This window comes from Cervus elaphus, chromosome 17 (assembly GCF_910594005.1).
Source record: "Cervus elaphus chromosome 17, mCerEla1.1, whole genome shotgun sequence".
NCBI classification, from domain to species: Eukaryota; Metazoa; Chordata; class Mammalia; order Artiodactyla; family Cervidae; genus Cervus; species Cervus elaphus.
The window spans coordinates 54,667,828-54,684,617 of NC_057831.1; the positions used below are offsets into that span (position 1 = coordinate 54,667,828).

At 35.6% G+C, this 16,790-nt stretch overlaps 1 protein-coding gene across 3 annotated transcripts in view; it reads right to left on the minus strand.

Annotated features, from left to right (window-relative positions):
- ARAP2 (ArfGAP with RhoGAP domain, ankyrin repeat and PH domain 2) overlaps positions 1–16,790 on the minus strand; it is a 186,389-nt gene that overhangs the window by 64,704 nt on the left and 104,895 nt on the right. For all 3 annotated transcript variants that reach the window (XM_043871270.1, XM_043871268.1, XM_043871269.1), the window contains 2 exons: positions 6,847–7,010; positions 1,928–2,140 (listed from right to left, as the gene is read on the minus strand). In XM_043871270.1, the coding sequence (XP_043727205.1) occupies positions 1,928–2,140; positions 6,847–7,010 (377 nt within the window). The remainder of the gene's footprint in view (positions 1–1,927; positions 2,141–6,846; positions 7,011–16,790) is intronic.

Consider the following 16,790-nt stretch of genomic DNA (forward strand, 5'->3'; position numbering starts at 1 on the left):
ACTACTATGCTTCTAACAAGCACATGCTAGTATAGCCTATTTTCACAAATCTTATAAGAATAAAATAGATGATATTTTCAAAATGAAGTTTGAGTAACTGGAAAGGAAACTGAAGATAGATTTTAGGTCATATAGAAAATACAACTATTCAACAAGTCACAGCCTTCAGACAATTTAATAGCATTCTTAGAAGAAGTCATGTATATCCTATAAACATGTACTATGCAACTGTAGGATTTTCTTCGCCTTGGGCACACAGGACCCAAGAGAGCTCTCCAATGAGGTCATCCAGTAAGTTCTGGTTGACTTTTGTCAGATCCAACAAAGGGTACTTTCTGACAGGTCAGGGTGAGCTACAACAGATCTGAAAGCAAAGAACTTTCAACACTAGTAGTTGAAGCCTTCTCAAAATAATTTCTCAAGGATTCACATCCAAATGGAAGGTGAATACACTCCTCTCTGACACATGCTGTTTCTCAACTACCTTCTCCTGTAGTTTAACAATGAAGACCTCTTTGCCATTAAATTTGACAACTTCAGCAAAAGCATATTTGTCATAGGTTTTTGATGACTGATTTTACAATAAAGGCAAATTTTAAGTCTTTATAAAATAGAGGTACTATAAATAATTTCATAGTTATGAAATACAATAAAATCTTAAAACAAAAATGAGGGTGACAGGGCAATTGTGCTTAAAAAGATGTACTACCTAATTCTATATTCCAGAAAATTATACAATCAACTCTTATTGTGATTAGAATTAAAACTATTGATTTGAAAAACATAGGCAACAAGGAAAAGACTTCTGAATTAAGTAGTTACATTGTGAAGAGTTTTATTTTAATAACAATACTACTCTCTTCTTGCTGAGACAAAAAGGGTCAATCTTGGGATTATTTTTCAACTATAGATGTTCTGTGGCATTTCAAAATTAATCCCTTCAAATTTCATATTTATGTTTTAAATTAAACAAATACTTTCAACAGAAGAAACTATTTCTCAACAGAAAAACATCATATAGTCAATAATGTGAAAAATGAAAATAGCTCTATTAGAAATCTGGGATTAAAGGCAAAATTTATATTTTAAAATATGTATTATCATGTTTCTAAAAAAGGAGTTACTTTGAATTAATGGAGGTAAATATAGGTTTTACTGAAATCAATTTGACCAATTATCTGATTTAATAGGGCTTCCCAGGTGGTGCTAGTGGTAAAGAACCCACCTGCCAATGCAGGAGACATAATAGATATGGGTTTGATCCCTGGGTTGGGAAGATCTCCTGGAGGAGGGCTCGGCAACCCACTCCAGTATTCTTGCCTGGAGAATCCCCATGGACAGAGGAGCCTGGTGGGCTACAGTCCATACGGTCACAAAAAGTCTGACACAACTGAAGTGATTTAACACACATGCAGCTGATTTAATAAACTGTTTTTCTAAGATTATTTCTTAAATAAGTTCTCTTAAGAGTGTAGCAAAGATATTTTACTTCATTAGACAGAATCTGAAAAAAAATGAAGAGTAAAAAGGTCTTTTGTCATGTAACTCTAAAGAGACAGAATGAATGAAAAAAGAAAGCCAAAAAGCTATATGTTAAAACCATGTAAAACCAATGTTGTAATAAACCTTTCATTTTAATCTTAATGAGAAATTAATAGCCTACACGGACTTGACTAGTAACACTTCCAAAGTTAAGGCAAAGTAAGCACTAAGAAGTCTACCAAAAACTAAATATTATCATAAAAGACTTTAGCAACTACCACCATAAGTTTCTTTTGAGGCATATATAACAGCTATTTTACAATTCCTGTTCTAAGCCATTATGTACACTGTTCCTTTCAATTAAATGTTCAGATTATCAGAGGTGATTTTAAAAATCTATTATCAAATGAGAAGGCAAGCCTTTATTTTGTAATTTATGTATTACCTAAGGCAGAGATCCAATACGGGTAGAGCTCCTTAGTGAGAAGTGCATCATCAATGTCAGAGAGAAAACTCTTCAATACGCCTGTCACATCTTCAAGTTGATGTTTTCCAGCCCTCAATTTAAAGCTTCTTGCATCCTTTTTGAAACTCTCCAGGAGTTCACTTACATGTAATGGATCACCATTCTTTTGATAGATATTTTTGTATCCTAAACCTTTGTTAAAAAAAAAAAAAAGAAAGAAAAAGATTATATGAAAAAAGTCTCAGGTCAAAATCCATTTTACTATCTCAAAAAAAGAACTAATTTCTGTGTTCGGATGATGCACAAGACAAAGTCATCATCTAAGAGTTTATATAAACATGCATGAGAGTAAAAATCTCCCCACCTTGCAAATTTTATAATGTAAAATGCAAACCTGATGAACAAACTATTCCATCCTCAATTTTGAGTAGGCCCTAGGCCAGTCCTTCCTCCAGTTCTTCATAGCATCTTTCTCAAATGATCTTTTACTGCAGGTGCCCTTTGCTCAGTCTCTCAGAGTACAGATTTGCCTTCAGTTTCACTGACAAAAGTAAGACTCTGGCATAAATTTCCTTAAGTCTCTACATTCATATGTGCATATTTAATTCTGTCTGTTCCACACCTTCTTCTAGATGGAAGAGTTGGGTCATAACTTTTCAGAATTACATACTGATCAAGTTTCCCACATAAAATAAGAATAGCAGCAGTTAACAGGAGGAAGAGGAGTGGTGGTGGGGATGATGATGATATGCAAATATTTTTTAATCCTTTTTTGCCCCCTCCCTTCAGGCCTCTTGTTTTTCTTTCTTCCAAAACTAATCTGAGTCTTCTATATTTATTCTTTCTACCATCTTGCATCCCTGTTGATCCTTTAACTACTTACTCTTGCTTCAGGCCTAATTCCCACTCTGTTGGGACCATCTTCCTCAAGAACATGCTTTCTAGATGCGTTTCAATTTTTATATAATAGGATCCCCTTGCAGTGTCTAATACTCCAGTGAATCCTGGTTAAAATTCTGTTAATCTCAAGCCTTTCATGATGTTATGACCTCATCTCTTTTGACCCCTTTCTCTATGACTCCTCTTCTAGTCTTCTATTTATTCTGCTATCCAGTCTTTACTGATGATTCCAGGAAACTGTCCTCAACTCTCTTCTCTGATCCCCTACAAAATTTTCTAGATGAACCCATCCATTTTCATCACTTCAACTAAGACATGTATATTTCTACTCAGCTTTTAATTTTGAAAATTTCAAATGCACATGTGTGTTATATATCTAAATCTATATATAAATACAGGGCTTCCCAAATACAAGCCACACAGACTATACTTATGCATATGAATGAATTAATTTTCCTACCCCATTCAGTACTTCACCTCCCAATCCCAACATGCTTTTTATCTTGTTCTATACCTCAATATGTGGCACTGCCTTCTCCCCAGTCATTTATAAGCCAGAAGTTCTCTTTCTCACATATCACATCAAAAGAATAAAAATTTCAAAAAAACTGTCACATATATTTTTCATCATGACTTCTCTCACAAAACTGTCCCCTTGCTCCATCACCTGCACTATTATAATTTCAGGCACCCACTTCCTCCGTATGTTATTGCACCTCTGTCCCTGTTTCCACCGAGCCCTCCGGTCGGTCTTGAAAATGATAATAGAATGATCTGAGATACAAGTCTGCTGATGTTACCAAAATGCTTAAACAATATGGATATAGCCCCCTACCACTGACTAGAGGGCGAGTTTTTGGGGAGATTGAAGGCATGAGGAGAAGGAGACAACAGAAGATGAGATGGTTGGATGGCACCTCCAACTCAATGGACATGAGTTTGAGCAAGCTCCGGGAGATGATGAAGGACAGGGAAGCCTGGCGTGCTGCAGTCCATGGGGTCACAAAGAGCTGGACATGACTGGGCAACTGAACAACAACAGAGGCCAAGTTTAAGGCTTTTATTATGATACATAAGACCCTGGGCTTCCCAGGTCGTGTTAGTGGTAAAGAACCCACCTGCCAACGCAGGAGACATAAGAGATGTGAGTTCGATCTCTGGATTGGGATGATCCCCTGGAGGAGGGCATAGCAACCGACTCCACTATCCTTGCTTGGAGAATCCCATGGACTGAGGAGCCTGGTGGGCTATTGTCCATAGGGTCACAAAGAGTTGGAAACAACTGAAATGACTTAGCATGCAGGCATACATACAAGACCCTATATGAATGTCCTAACTAGTCCTCCAGCTTCTTTTATTTTCCACTCTTCTCACACTAAGTTCTGACCACACTTAGCTACCCAAAGTTCCCTGACTAGACAACTTCCTTCATGACTCCACACCTGGCATACACAGTTTCCTCTGTCTGGAATCCCTACTCCTTCCTTCTCCCAACAAGCTCCCATTCACTCTTAAAACACATGGCAGGTTCCATGCGTGACCCATGACACCCTCCGTGACCACTGCTACACTGAGTGAATTTCACCTCTAAGCCATGGACACCTGGACCAACCCCTGAACCTCTCTGCCACGGAATTTTATGCAATTGAGATGTAAATGCCCACTTATTTTGATCCACAATCTATAAGCTCCTAGAAGGCAAAGATCATGTCTTATTTTCTGTATACAGTAGTTACACAGTACCTCAAAGAACTCAGTGGATACTCAGTAAATGACCACAATAGAAGAATAAGCAAGTTCTACCAAAAAATTGATTAAGTTTCTGAGATATCATGTTCCTAGTTGAGTGAATTTTTAACAACTGGTACAAGGTAACTAAATGTGAATCTGAACACAATTTTGTTTACAAAAATTAAATATATCCCCCCAAGAACTAACTGCTGTAACTCATTAAAAAAATTAACACTCTAAGAATTACACTGTGAATTTTGTCAGGTTCAGATTTTGATACCATGAGCACAAAAATTCAGCTTTTAGATTTTATACCAAAGATTAGGAAATTCGAAATAATTATGATCATATAGGCCCTGAGTCAATCACTTGCATCCTAAAATCACTGGGCATTTTCTAAGTTCATATAAAATCTTCCCTTCTACACATACTGGTAATATTGAGGTTTTCACATGTTTTACTCATTAAAAAAACAAAAAGCTGGAAAAATCATTAAGAGTCTTTTATTGGCTTTATTACTTTAATATGGAAGCTAATGTACCTTATGCTAGAGCTACAAGGTAATTATAATATACGAAATTTAGTTGAAAAACAATCTAATGCTTAATGATTTTAAATGCAAATAAACACCACAAAGAAACTTCTGATTTCCCTAGAGAAACATTAAATTGGATACACTGGGAGCTAGTCAAGCTATTTTAATCATTTGTCAGCTTAAGAAAGACCTTATACCATTATGAAACTAACAAGATGTGAAAATTCCCAATGAGGTTATGATCTTGCTAAAACATAAGATGTGTGCAATTTATTTATACCTGCACAATGCAAGTGCACCAATACTGAATTACTACTAAATGAAGATGATAACTTTCCTCCCCCATTTTCAAACAAACAGATGATGACAGTTGATAAGAAAAATATAACCAGACTATCAAGGAACTTCACAGAATAATCCCACATAATGTGATTATATACATATTTGTAATGTATATAATTCAAACACAAATTAATATTCAAACTTGAATATTAATCGTAATTTTACTTGGATAACTTTACTTGGATAATGAAATGAGTGAAATACTTAAAATGGCACTCTCCCTAGGAGAAAACAGATTAATATACACACATTCTAGACTTAATTTTCCCTTATTTTTTTTCATAGCATTTGTTATTTCTGGCTTTGTGTTCATAATAGTTCACTGTTAGTTCTCATACTGGAAGTCAAAATTTATGGTTCTTTCACTCTTTACTACCACTGCTCAATTTCCAGTGCTAAGCTCAGCGGCTGGCACACAATAGACAATAAATAAGTAAAAAAAAAAAAACAACTCATAAAACAGTGTTTTTCTACAGCTCTCTCACTGATTACACTTTCTTTTCAAATTAAAAATACCCAAAGATATATTTAAGACTAGGAGAACAATGAAAAGCTAACACAGCTTCCAAAATATAAGATAAACCATTTTACTTTTTCTCTGCATGTACAATCTAAATCAATGCTTTTTATAGACAGATTGAGAGAACACATTTTTATATTAAAAATACAGTTAAGCAATTTATTTATCTTTCAGCGTATTAAGGGAACATGTAATAGAAGAAATTTTAAGAATGAGTAGTAATTTGAAAATAAGTAAAAATAATAAAGATATACTTCATTTACTTTTTAGGCATGTGTAAAATACTACCACAGCATGTTAAATTAAAATGAAGCCTGATTCAAGTTGGTTTTAACCTGCAAACTATTCATAAAAATGTTACAATTAAGTCAAACCAGCAGAATTAATGACCACGTTTCTTAATATAAACATGTGACCAAAAACATGCTAAAGGGAATAAATACACAGACACTTTGCATGCAGGCCTACAAAAAAGTAAAGTCTTTTACACATTGTCCCATCATTTACCACTTCTAAAACACAGTCACCACTACATTCCCCAAGACTTTACTGTAAAGTTAGAACCTCTGAAAAGTACAACCTTTAATCATTTTTTAAATATACATTTTACAATATAGATTCTTCTAATATGTCATTTAAAAATTTTATGCATTTAAAGGAAGAAGGAATTTGTAAGGCATGTGATATCATTTAAATGAACTTTACTGTGAGAAGGAATGGCATTTAGGCTGAAGAAGGACTACACTTTTAATTTTCACTGATGTTCTTAAAATACAAAGGGCTCTCCTTCAGTCCAATGGAGGTACTATTTCAAAACTGTAAGAATGCTACTATAAGTTCTTGGGGTTGAATAAAAACTCTGATACTTACCATACTGTGTAACAAATGCTATACAGCTGTTCACGATAATGGGAACGTCATTTTTGCTGAGCTGCTGGTCTTGTAATGCATTCCCATCTGTACCTGCTGCTTTTTCAATTGCAGTATGCCAGACTGTGAAATCCAACTTGGTATGCCCATGGATGTATAATGTTCTGTAAAGTTAGAAAAGTATTTCAAATGATAATTTTGTTTTTTTTTAAAGCCTTACTTCTACAGAGAATATCCTTAAATCCATATAAATGTGATCTGATCTCATCCATCAGAAGAAAATCCCTCTGTCTACCATCAGCTTCCACTCACTTGATCCCTTTTTTGCTTTGGAGTCACACGTCTCTCTCCATAGAGCCCAGAAAATTCCCTGAACTTGTGGTCTTAATGTCCTCGCCTCTTTTTTCATTCCCTCTTTCATTCTGTTTCTGAATAACTGAACTGAAACCCTTCTGGCCAGCATCACTTGTAACTTCTCATGGATATTTGGGGGTTTATTTTTTAAGATTTTAGAACTGTTTGATGACTTTAGGACTGTTCTACCTTTTAAAGGTTAAAGAGAGAGAGAGAGAGAGAGAGAGGGAAAACAACCACCCAAGTCAGCTTTGGTAGACAGTTCTTCCTGACTTTTCCTCCTATCTTTCTGGTCCCTCAGTTCTTTCCCAAACTCACTTTCTCTTTCTAAAAATGAACTTGTAACTTCCGTGCACTCACTTGAACTCCAAAGACTCTCCAAGAGACATGTCATTCAGGCCAGTGATTTCATCTCCCATATATATAAGCTAGTAAGTCTCACATTCCTATCTCTGGTTGAGAACTGTCTCACAAATCAGATCTCCACATGATTGAAAAGCAAGAGCATAAAGAAGTTAACAGAAAGGAAATCAATTCCTGAACTCAAGTTCTAGCTCGCACTCACTTCCTTTATGACCTTGGACAAGTTATCAATCTTCTTTGGTTGTCAGTTTCATCAAAGGCAAAAATGAGGATAATGATAGCACCCACTTCAGCACTCAATAAATGTGGTATTAGTAACGAATAAACCATAATACTAATTAATGTAAATTCCACAAGCATCTCAAATCTTTATCCCTTCTCATACCAAACTGGTACTACATTCTCCACTTATCCCACCAGGAATTTAGGATTCATTACTGTGGACTGATCCCCCCGATCCCCACCCCACCCCTGACATATGAACTCAGTCACAGATTTCTGTCACATCCAGTTCCCTGACATACTTGCTTTGACTCCTCTTTATTTGAACACTGCCCTCCTTCGGGGCTTTCTATTGCTCCTTAAAGTCACTTAAGTCCCTCCAAACAAAATTCCTTTCCCAGTTCTCCACCTTCTCCTCAAGACTGCCAGAATGATCTTTTTAAAATACAAAACTAATGACATCACTTCCTGATAACTGTCCTTCCATGGCAGTTCTAGAGGTTTCAAGATTAAAAGGTCTTCAAGATCTGTCCTGTATTTTCCATTCCAACTGTGCCATTCCCAGGAGGAAGGGAGAAAGGAAGGGAAGAAAAAAGAAACTAACATGTTCTTCTCTTTGCAATAAGTATTTCCTGCTCTCCAACTGCTTAGTCCAGCTCCTCCCCCATTGGTATATTCTAGGTAACCCTTTGTGACCCTCCGTTCCTATCTGCCTCCATCCAATGTTTCTGGTGTAACAGGCCTTCTTCTTTAATCCTAAACACCCACTCCACCCTCCATCACATCACCTGTTGTGTCTGTGTGAATTTTTTAGCCACCTCACCACAAACTTCATACAAGCAAACAAAGCAAGCATTTCAGTATCAATAGCCTTTAGCATAACGCCAGATATTTAGTGGATGCATTGTTTTAAACTTCTATTACTAGATAAAAACTTTGATTTGAAACACAAATTAATCATTGATGCATTTAAGTATAATTATACTGAAGTAAGAGGAAACAGCAACCCACTTCAGTCTTCTGGCCTAGTTGATCCCACGGACAGAGGAGCCTGGCGGGCTGCTGACCACAGATGCACAGGGCCGGACACGACTGAAACGACTTAGCATGCATGCAGAACAGCGTACAACTATTTAATTTTGATTTCAGACTACAAAATGGCTACTTTGGATTCAATCTGAAGAGAAAGGAATGAACTGCATGGACAATCGGTCGTTATGGTTTCTCTTTTGAGGGGACTGAGAGAGGTAATCTTTTAGATTCCTGGTAATTCATTGGCCCTAATTTAAGAAGAAAACAACAGTCCTTCTTTCTTTCCTTTGGTTTCTTTCCTTGAAATGCTCCTGTACGAAGATAAAGCTACTAGCACCCCACTCCACTCACCTCTAACACCTTCTGAACCTGCCATAACTACACCTTCACTGACAATGATGCCCATAATCTTCATCTCTTGCTTCCTGACATCTTTATTTATTGCTTTTATTTTCCACACCCATCACGGCAGCTCAGATCTCAAGGTTTTGTCATTTCCTTTTTGAAGAATTCTGACACCTGCTTTAATACTGACATGCTTTTGCCTTTTCACTGATCTCATGTCATGTTTAACTCAAAAGCATTCTACTGCTGGGTTTATTTGTTTAAACGAAACTATCTAACTTGGGTAATTTCCCTGAGAAATCAAGCTCCTACATTATGAAGACAATAAAAATTACAGCTTGTTAAATTCAGGAGTTTAAAAATATATATTTTAACTTCTCTTGAGTCTCAATTGCTTTTTTCATCTGATAATTAAGCTCTGAATAGGCGACAAAATCTTTGAAAATGTGTGTGTATAAACAAACAACGACCAATTTTTGAGCAAGCAGTTAAAGAAACCCTAAAGGGAACGGCCTGCCTATAATAGCAGTATAATTCTGCCATTAACTGTAAATGTTTCTAACTTCAAATTTTCTTTCTAGTCAGAAGAAATGTTGTGATGACAAGTTTAACTGTCTGCTTGTGAACTAGTGAAGGGTAGAATCAGTAATGACAAGTTAACTCCCAAGTCAACTTGTCAAAGGCTGAATCCTAAAATACATCATCTTGTGCAGTAGATGTCTGACATTTAACAGCATCAGTTCAACAACTTTCCTCTCTGATGTTACCTAAACTCTGCACATTGAATAAAGCATCAAAAGATATTTTCAACACAAATGCTGGCCAACTTTATTATTTCAAATGTTACTGAACAATGGTTTATCATTCCTATTTCAAGGAATTCACATCTTGAAAATCTGAAAAGTTATTCTGAAGAACTCTAATTATAGAGAAACACATTTTACTAATTGTTCATTCCTTAAGCCTAATTTTTAAAGCCATATTTAAAAAAATCCATATATCCTATAATAAGATAGTTCAATAAGACATAGAAACCAAGTCCCCAAAATAATAAAACAATTTTCTCAAATTTGTAATATAGTAACCACAAAATATAGACTACCATATTTGAGCCTAGTCTACTGACAAGACCCAGGACAAATGACAGGATCTATATAAAAACTGAAATCATCTTTATAAGAATATTTTAAACACAACTAAAAAGCAAACAACCCATTTCAAAAACATAACTAAAAAAGATAATATCTTAGGCATTTATAAAAAATAAAAACACTGAGTCTTGTAGTATACGTTAGCATTTGTTGGCCAAAAAATACTTTATTTTGCTTTCATTTCTATAAGATATTTTTGCTGGATAGAGTACTTTAAGCTAATAGTTTCTGGTTTGGCTATTTTTTTCCCCTAACACATTAAAAGATTTCACTATATTATCTCCTGGTTTGCACTGTTTCTGCCAATACAGTCTCATCTTTGTCCCCTATTTTTAATGTTTTCTCTCCGCCTCTGGTACTTTTATTTTTCCTCACATTGGTTTCCAAGAATTTGAGTATGATATGTCTTGATGTGGTTTGTCTTTATCATGCATGTTATGTTGATCTTAATATATGTGTATTTATAGTTTTTATGAAATTCAGAAATCTTTGGCCATATTTCTTCAAATATTTTACATATATATATATATATATATATATATATATTACTCCATCTTTCTCTTGTCTCATTTTACAATTCTAACTATGTTTACATAAGAATGCTTAATACTGTCCCACAGGTCATTGAGGCTCTGCTACTTTTATTTAGTCTTTTCTCTCTGAGCTAAAGTTTTGATAATTTCTATTGTCATGACTTCAAGTTTATTGAGTTTGTTTCTTTTAACATGGTCTACTCTTGCATTTAGCTGATCTAGTGAGATTTTCTTTTCATAAAGTGTATTTTTCAGCTTTAGAAGTTCCATTTGGTTCCTTCTTTAGATCCATTTTTCTATGTTTATGTTTTCCTTTACATCTTTTAATATATTTAGTAATAATTCAAAATTAGTGTGTATATTCTTTGCTAATTCCACTGTCCTTCTCATTTCTAGGTCTGTTCTCATCATCTAATTTGCAGCTTTCTCATATCACCAGTAATTTTAACTCTGTGCTAGATATCATGAGTGTTAAGTTCATGTCAGGGTTGTGCTGTCTTCCTATAAAGGGTATTGATGTTGTTTTGGCCCCTTTTGCCTATTTGACCCTGGGTAACTAAACTACTTGTGGAGAGGTCTGTTTTTAAGCTTAGCAGGGCATAAATGGAGCAGCCTTTACCTGAGGGCTGGTTTAGCCTTAATATTCTGGGATTACCTCCTGCAGTCTTTAAGAATGCTCTATGTGTTTAATGAAGTCTGTCTAACCTGGCTAGATAAAATTTAAACACACTCAAATAGTGTCTAAACTCTGGGAATTGTTCAACTCATAGCACACCCTGGGAGTACTTTTGCCTGGAGTTTTGACCTGCAAATATTCAGGTTCATACTGAGCTGAAGATGGAAGGGAACTCCTATGAAGATTTCTGAAGCCCGTGCTCTGTACATTTTCCCCTCTGCTCTGAACTCTATTTTGCAAAGTTTAGCTACTGCAGATTCTCCAAACTTCTAGCTCCACTCCAACATAGCAAAATCACCATATTCTTCTTGGATCCCCCCATTCCCTGGGCCAAGTACTGACAGGAAGCCAAGGTGATCTTAGGCCTTAAGTCACTTGTTTCCCTTCTCTCCATGGTCACAATACTGGGAAGCCTATTGTTCCAAAGTCTGAAAATAGTTCGTTTGGTCCAAGTTTCTAGTAGTTTAAAATAGGAGGGCATATTCCATGCCAGATCTTCATGGGCAGATATGGGAGTCCGGCACATAAGTCATTGCATCCATAAATCACCCTCATTTTCGTTTATAGAAAAACAGTATTTCTTTCCTCAGCAGATAAGAAACTGCTGCATAGAGATGAAATTTCAGCCAGAAACAGGCAAACAATTATTAAATCTGTAGATGCAGAGACTGTATCACAAGAATAATGGAGAAAGAAATATTAGCTTAAATAATTTGTTTCTTCTGAAGCCAACCGTTCAGTAGTGTCAAGGCACGCTATTCCCTGAGAAAGCAAGCCTCCAGGTTTTCAATTTCATCTCTACACACCATTAGGCAATTACCTATAGGAATGTGAGAAATAGCCCTGTTTCAAGTCTGCCAAAAAAAAAAAAAAAAAGGCTTCTGTACCCTCGTAAAGAACCTGCAATCCTTTCCAAAACAAGACAAGTTATTACTTACATTTAATTGATAATACTAATATGATATCAATCTATCTCTCCAGGTCCACTGTCCCATGCTTCCTCCTCAAGAATTGAAGGTTAGGGCCAACCTGAAGTGAAGTTTTACCCCAACCCATCCTATTTCGCTAAAACTATTGTTTCCACCTCTTGGAATATCTTCGTGTCTCAACCCCTCATTTTTTTCCTACTCTAATCCTCCTTAGGATTCCAGAGCCAGTTAAATAGACTTAAAAAATAAAAATGATTATCTTGATCCCATTATCTAGAAGAGATCTTTTCATTCTGTATTTTTTCACTCCATATTGCATTTATATGCTCACAGGTTTACATCTAGTATACAGGAAGTGTCCTGAACTGGGGAATGAAATACATTTTTGAAGGAAATAATAAATACTTCAAAACCCATCTTTTGTTAAATAGTCACACATTCCCTTTATCATAATTCTCTATAAAAAAAAATCATCTTATACCATAAGTTTGAATAGTTCCTTTCTTTTGCAAAACCAGTGATGGTGGTGAGAGAAGGGTCTATCTCATTTGCCTTGGAAACATTCAGATTAAACCATCTCTACAAATTAAATGATCAGAAAGTTACAAAAGCAGTCAAGCTGATATTGTGGGCAATCGGCTACTGTTTAATTTGCAATTACATGCACAATTTAGAAACCACTTTAAGATAATTCACCCTAGACAGTACTGCTAGCATATCAGCTGCTATAAAACACAATTCAAGTACGGAAAAAAAAAAAATCACATGTAATAAATTGATATGAAATAAGGATCTTCAACTTAAGAGTGTTAATCTACCAAATTAAGTAGTCTGTCCCATAATTGCGAAACATATTGATAAAATGTTTATTCCCCAGTGTCAGCTTCTTTATGTCTGAAATTTGCAGTTAAAACTGAATGCAGTCAGGCTTGGGAGCCATCAAGTGCATCATACTTTACTATAGGCCAATAAATCAACCTTAAAAAAATTAAAATAAAAATCAAACAACAAAATTAAAAAAAAAATACTAGGCTGTTCTGTTTCTGATAACACAGCTGAGTTATTCATACTGTGCTTATTACAACTAACAGCCTTTCAGTAAAAGCTTAATAATAGGTATCTTTGACAAACGAGCATGAAGCTACAGAATGTGAGATAGTGAACACAGTAACTTATTTATCAGAAAGAGATACACAGAGAATGTGGGCCAAGTGCAGAAATAGTTTTCAAATTTTATGAAAAGGATGTTGTAATCCATTGAACACTTCAGTCACAGTGGATATATAACCTACTGTCCAAACAAGTGCCTTCTGACCTCACTGGGGTACAGGACATTCATTGACTAACAACGGATATTCAAAAACATGATTTCTTTTCTTTTTTCCACACACAGAAACCCTAAGACCTGAAAGAAAAGCACAAAATCTAAGTTCCAATAACAGCATCAAACATCACGGTAGAAAGCCTTAAGTGTAATCAAGAAAGTTTTATTTTCCAAAATAATAATTTTTAAAGTATACAAAGAATACACATTGAAGCGACACCATCTGGAGCACCTTCTGCTTAGAGCTTTTCACAGCAAAAATGCTCTGCATGTGGAAAATATTATTGCAATATTTTTCTGTCTAAAGACACTCATGCTAGGTATATAAGGGAAATTACCATGAAGATTAAAATATACATCTAAATAGTGACTATATTCAGTGATGGTTATCAATTCATGAACTTTTCTAGGTCACGGAGTTCATTCTCTTGCCTTTAAGAAGTATTAATATATTTTAACAGTTTAACCAAAGGTAGACAAGGAAGGAGCAAATATGTGAAATTAATTCATTAAGCTTATTTATGATTTGCCGTTCTGGTTCAAGCTGTTAAAGGTTAAAACTTACAGCTAGTTGGTTTCTCTTTCAATTATTCTTACTATCTCTATATAACTAGTTTTTTATCTCTATAAACTAGTTTTTATCTCTATAAAACTAGAAGATGTTTTATTTCTTAAAGCTACAGTTTTGTCTTTCATTGACAAGTCTAACACAGCCTACTGTACTGTACAGTCATTATTTCCCAAGGGACTAACAGGTTGAAAGAAAGATGAAAAACAGGACAATGCAATGAAATTCTCTTATTTCGAAATGGTATTAAAACAGCTCTTAAACAATCCCATCTAAAATTAACTGGCCCAGTTTGAGTATTGGGAGAAAGGATCTATTCCCTCTTCTGATATGTGATAAAGCCACTCAAAGTCATCCAGGCCAAGAGCTCAGAAGTCATCCTTATTTCCTATTTCATACAGCAATTGAAAACCAGCAGACTGATCGAAAACCAACAGATTGGATTCTCCCTCAATAGCCTGCCACCAGATCTAGAAAGACCCCAATATCCAAAACCACCCATCAGTTCCTCTTTCCTTGCTGTTAGAACTGAGAGACCTACCCTGTTGCCCTCTCTCTTATACCTTCATTGTCCATCCCCCCACCACCTTTTCTTAAATATGTATCTCCGCCCCATCAAAATGTTTTGAATGTCACAGGTTCAAGTCATCTAAAACAAAACTGCACATATATTCACTTCCTGGGTCAAATTCCTTTCACCTCATTAATCCTATTAACTTCCAGACATCCTTGACAAACTGTTCTCCCCAGCTGGTTTATCTAGTCTTATCCAGGTCTCAACTTTAACCCAGTTTCTGCTTTATCGCTTCTGTTCTTCTTAAAAATCACCAGACTGGACTCCCCATCACTGATCCAATGGAGTATCTATATCATCAGACAGCACCTGGTATTTCTGACTATTCCTTCCTTCTTGCAGCGCTCTTTCTGGGCTTAACGACACATCCTCTTGGTTTCCTGCTTCTCTCTCTGAAGAAACCACCTTTATACCCTGGGGCAGCTAATCCCCCCAAACTGCCCCCACCTCCAACATGCTGTGTATTCAAGTCCCAACACACTACCTCTTCCCTTCTCACTCTATAGACCCTCCCTAAGTGATTTCACCTTCTTCATTCTATATGTGGGTAACTCCAATATTGATATCCCCACTAACCAATAATGAGTATCAGATCCATAAACACAACTCGCTCTCAGCAATTTCTCAAGTGTTTATAAGCACCTCGTGTTCAAAATGTCAAAAATCACACTCATCATTTCCCAAGCTCTCTTCCAAACCTGCTCTTCTTCCATTTGTTTCTATGTATTTACATATGTGTATACATATCCACATATATGTACACACATGTGTGTACATCTGTGAATAAACACATAGGTATATAAATATGAGACACTGTTCTTCACCATACAAGGTGCCCTGGACACCTGCATGGCTTTTTGTTCCATAAAGGTTTATAACCCAGTGCACTCACCATCTTCCAGATTGATTCTTTATTCCCACTTCTGACCTCTCTTCTTTCTGCTTCATCTTTAATTAGGTAACCACTGGATGGATATATTTTTTCTAGTAAAATAACTTTTCAAGTTTTCTAATAAACTTTTTTACTTTCTAATAAGATGCTGAAATTTAAATTCTAGTGACATATTATTTATCCAGGATATATATTATTATATATCCTAATATATTAGTAGACTTAATTTATGAGAGTGATATTGGTAAATTAATATTACCACTTATTTTAAAAAGAAATGGTTATGTTGTTAAATTAACAACTGTCCTTATCTTGATTTCAAATTGGATTATTCCCCACAGCATCATATATACACTGGAAGGCTGTACATAAGTGTTTAAAATAGTGCCTGGTACACAGTAATTTTTATACATTGTCATCATTTTATTATTGCTATTATCTGAAAATTATTGATTTGGAGAAAACAGGGAAAGCAAGTAAAACCAATATATAAGCGTATGATAAACATAGCTGTTTTCCAATGGTTCCTTTTGTATGGCAACTATTCAAAGAGATTCAAGGAAAATAACTTGGTTTTATATTTATCCTGTATTTCTCCTACTCTCATCTTGACACATTCTCTATTACTGCCTTTCATAAAAATTCTTTCAACATAACTAGTCGATAACACATGTAGATAAAAACAGTCTTCCCTGGTGGCTCAGCAGTAAAGAATTGCCTGCCAATGCAGGAGACACAGGTTTGATCCCTGGCTTGGGAAGATACCCTGGAGAAGGAAACAGCAACCCACTCCAGTATTCTTGCTGGGCAAAACCCTAGGGACAGAGAGATAAGGAAGCTGTGGTACATATACACCATGGAATTTTACTCAGCCGTCAAAAAGAATTCATTTGAACCAGTCCTAATGAGATGGATGAAACTGGAGCCCCTTATACAGAGTGAAGTAAGCCAGAAAGATAAAGAACATTACAGCATACTAAC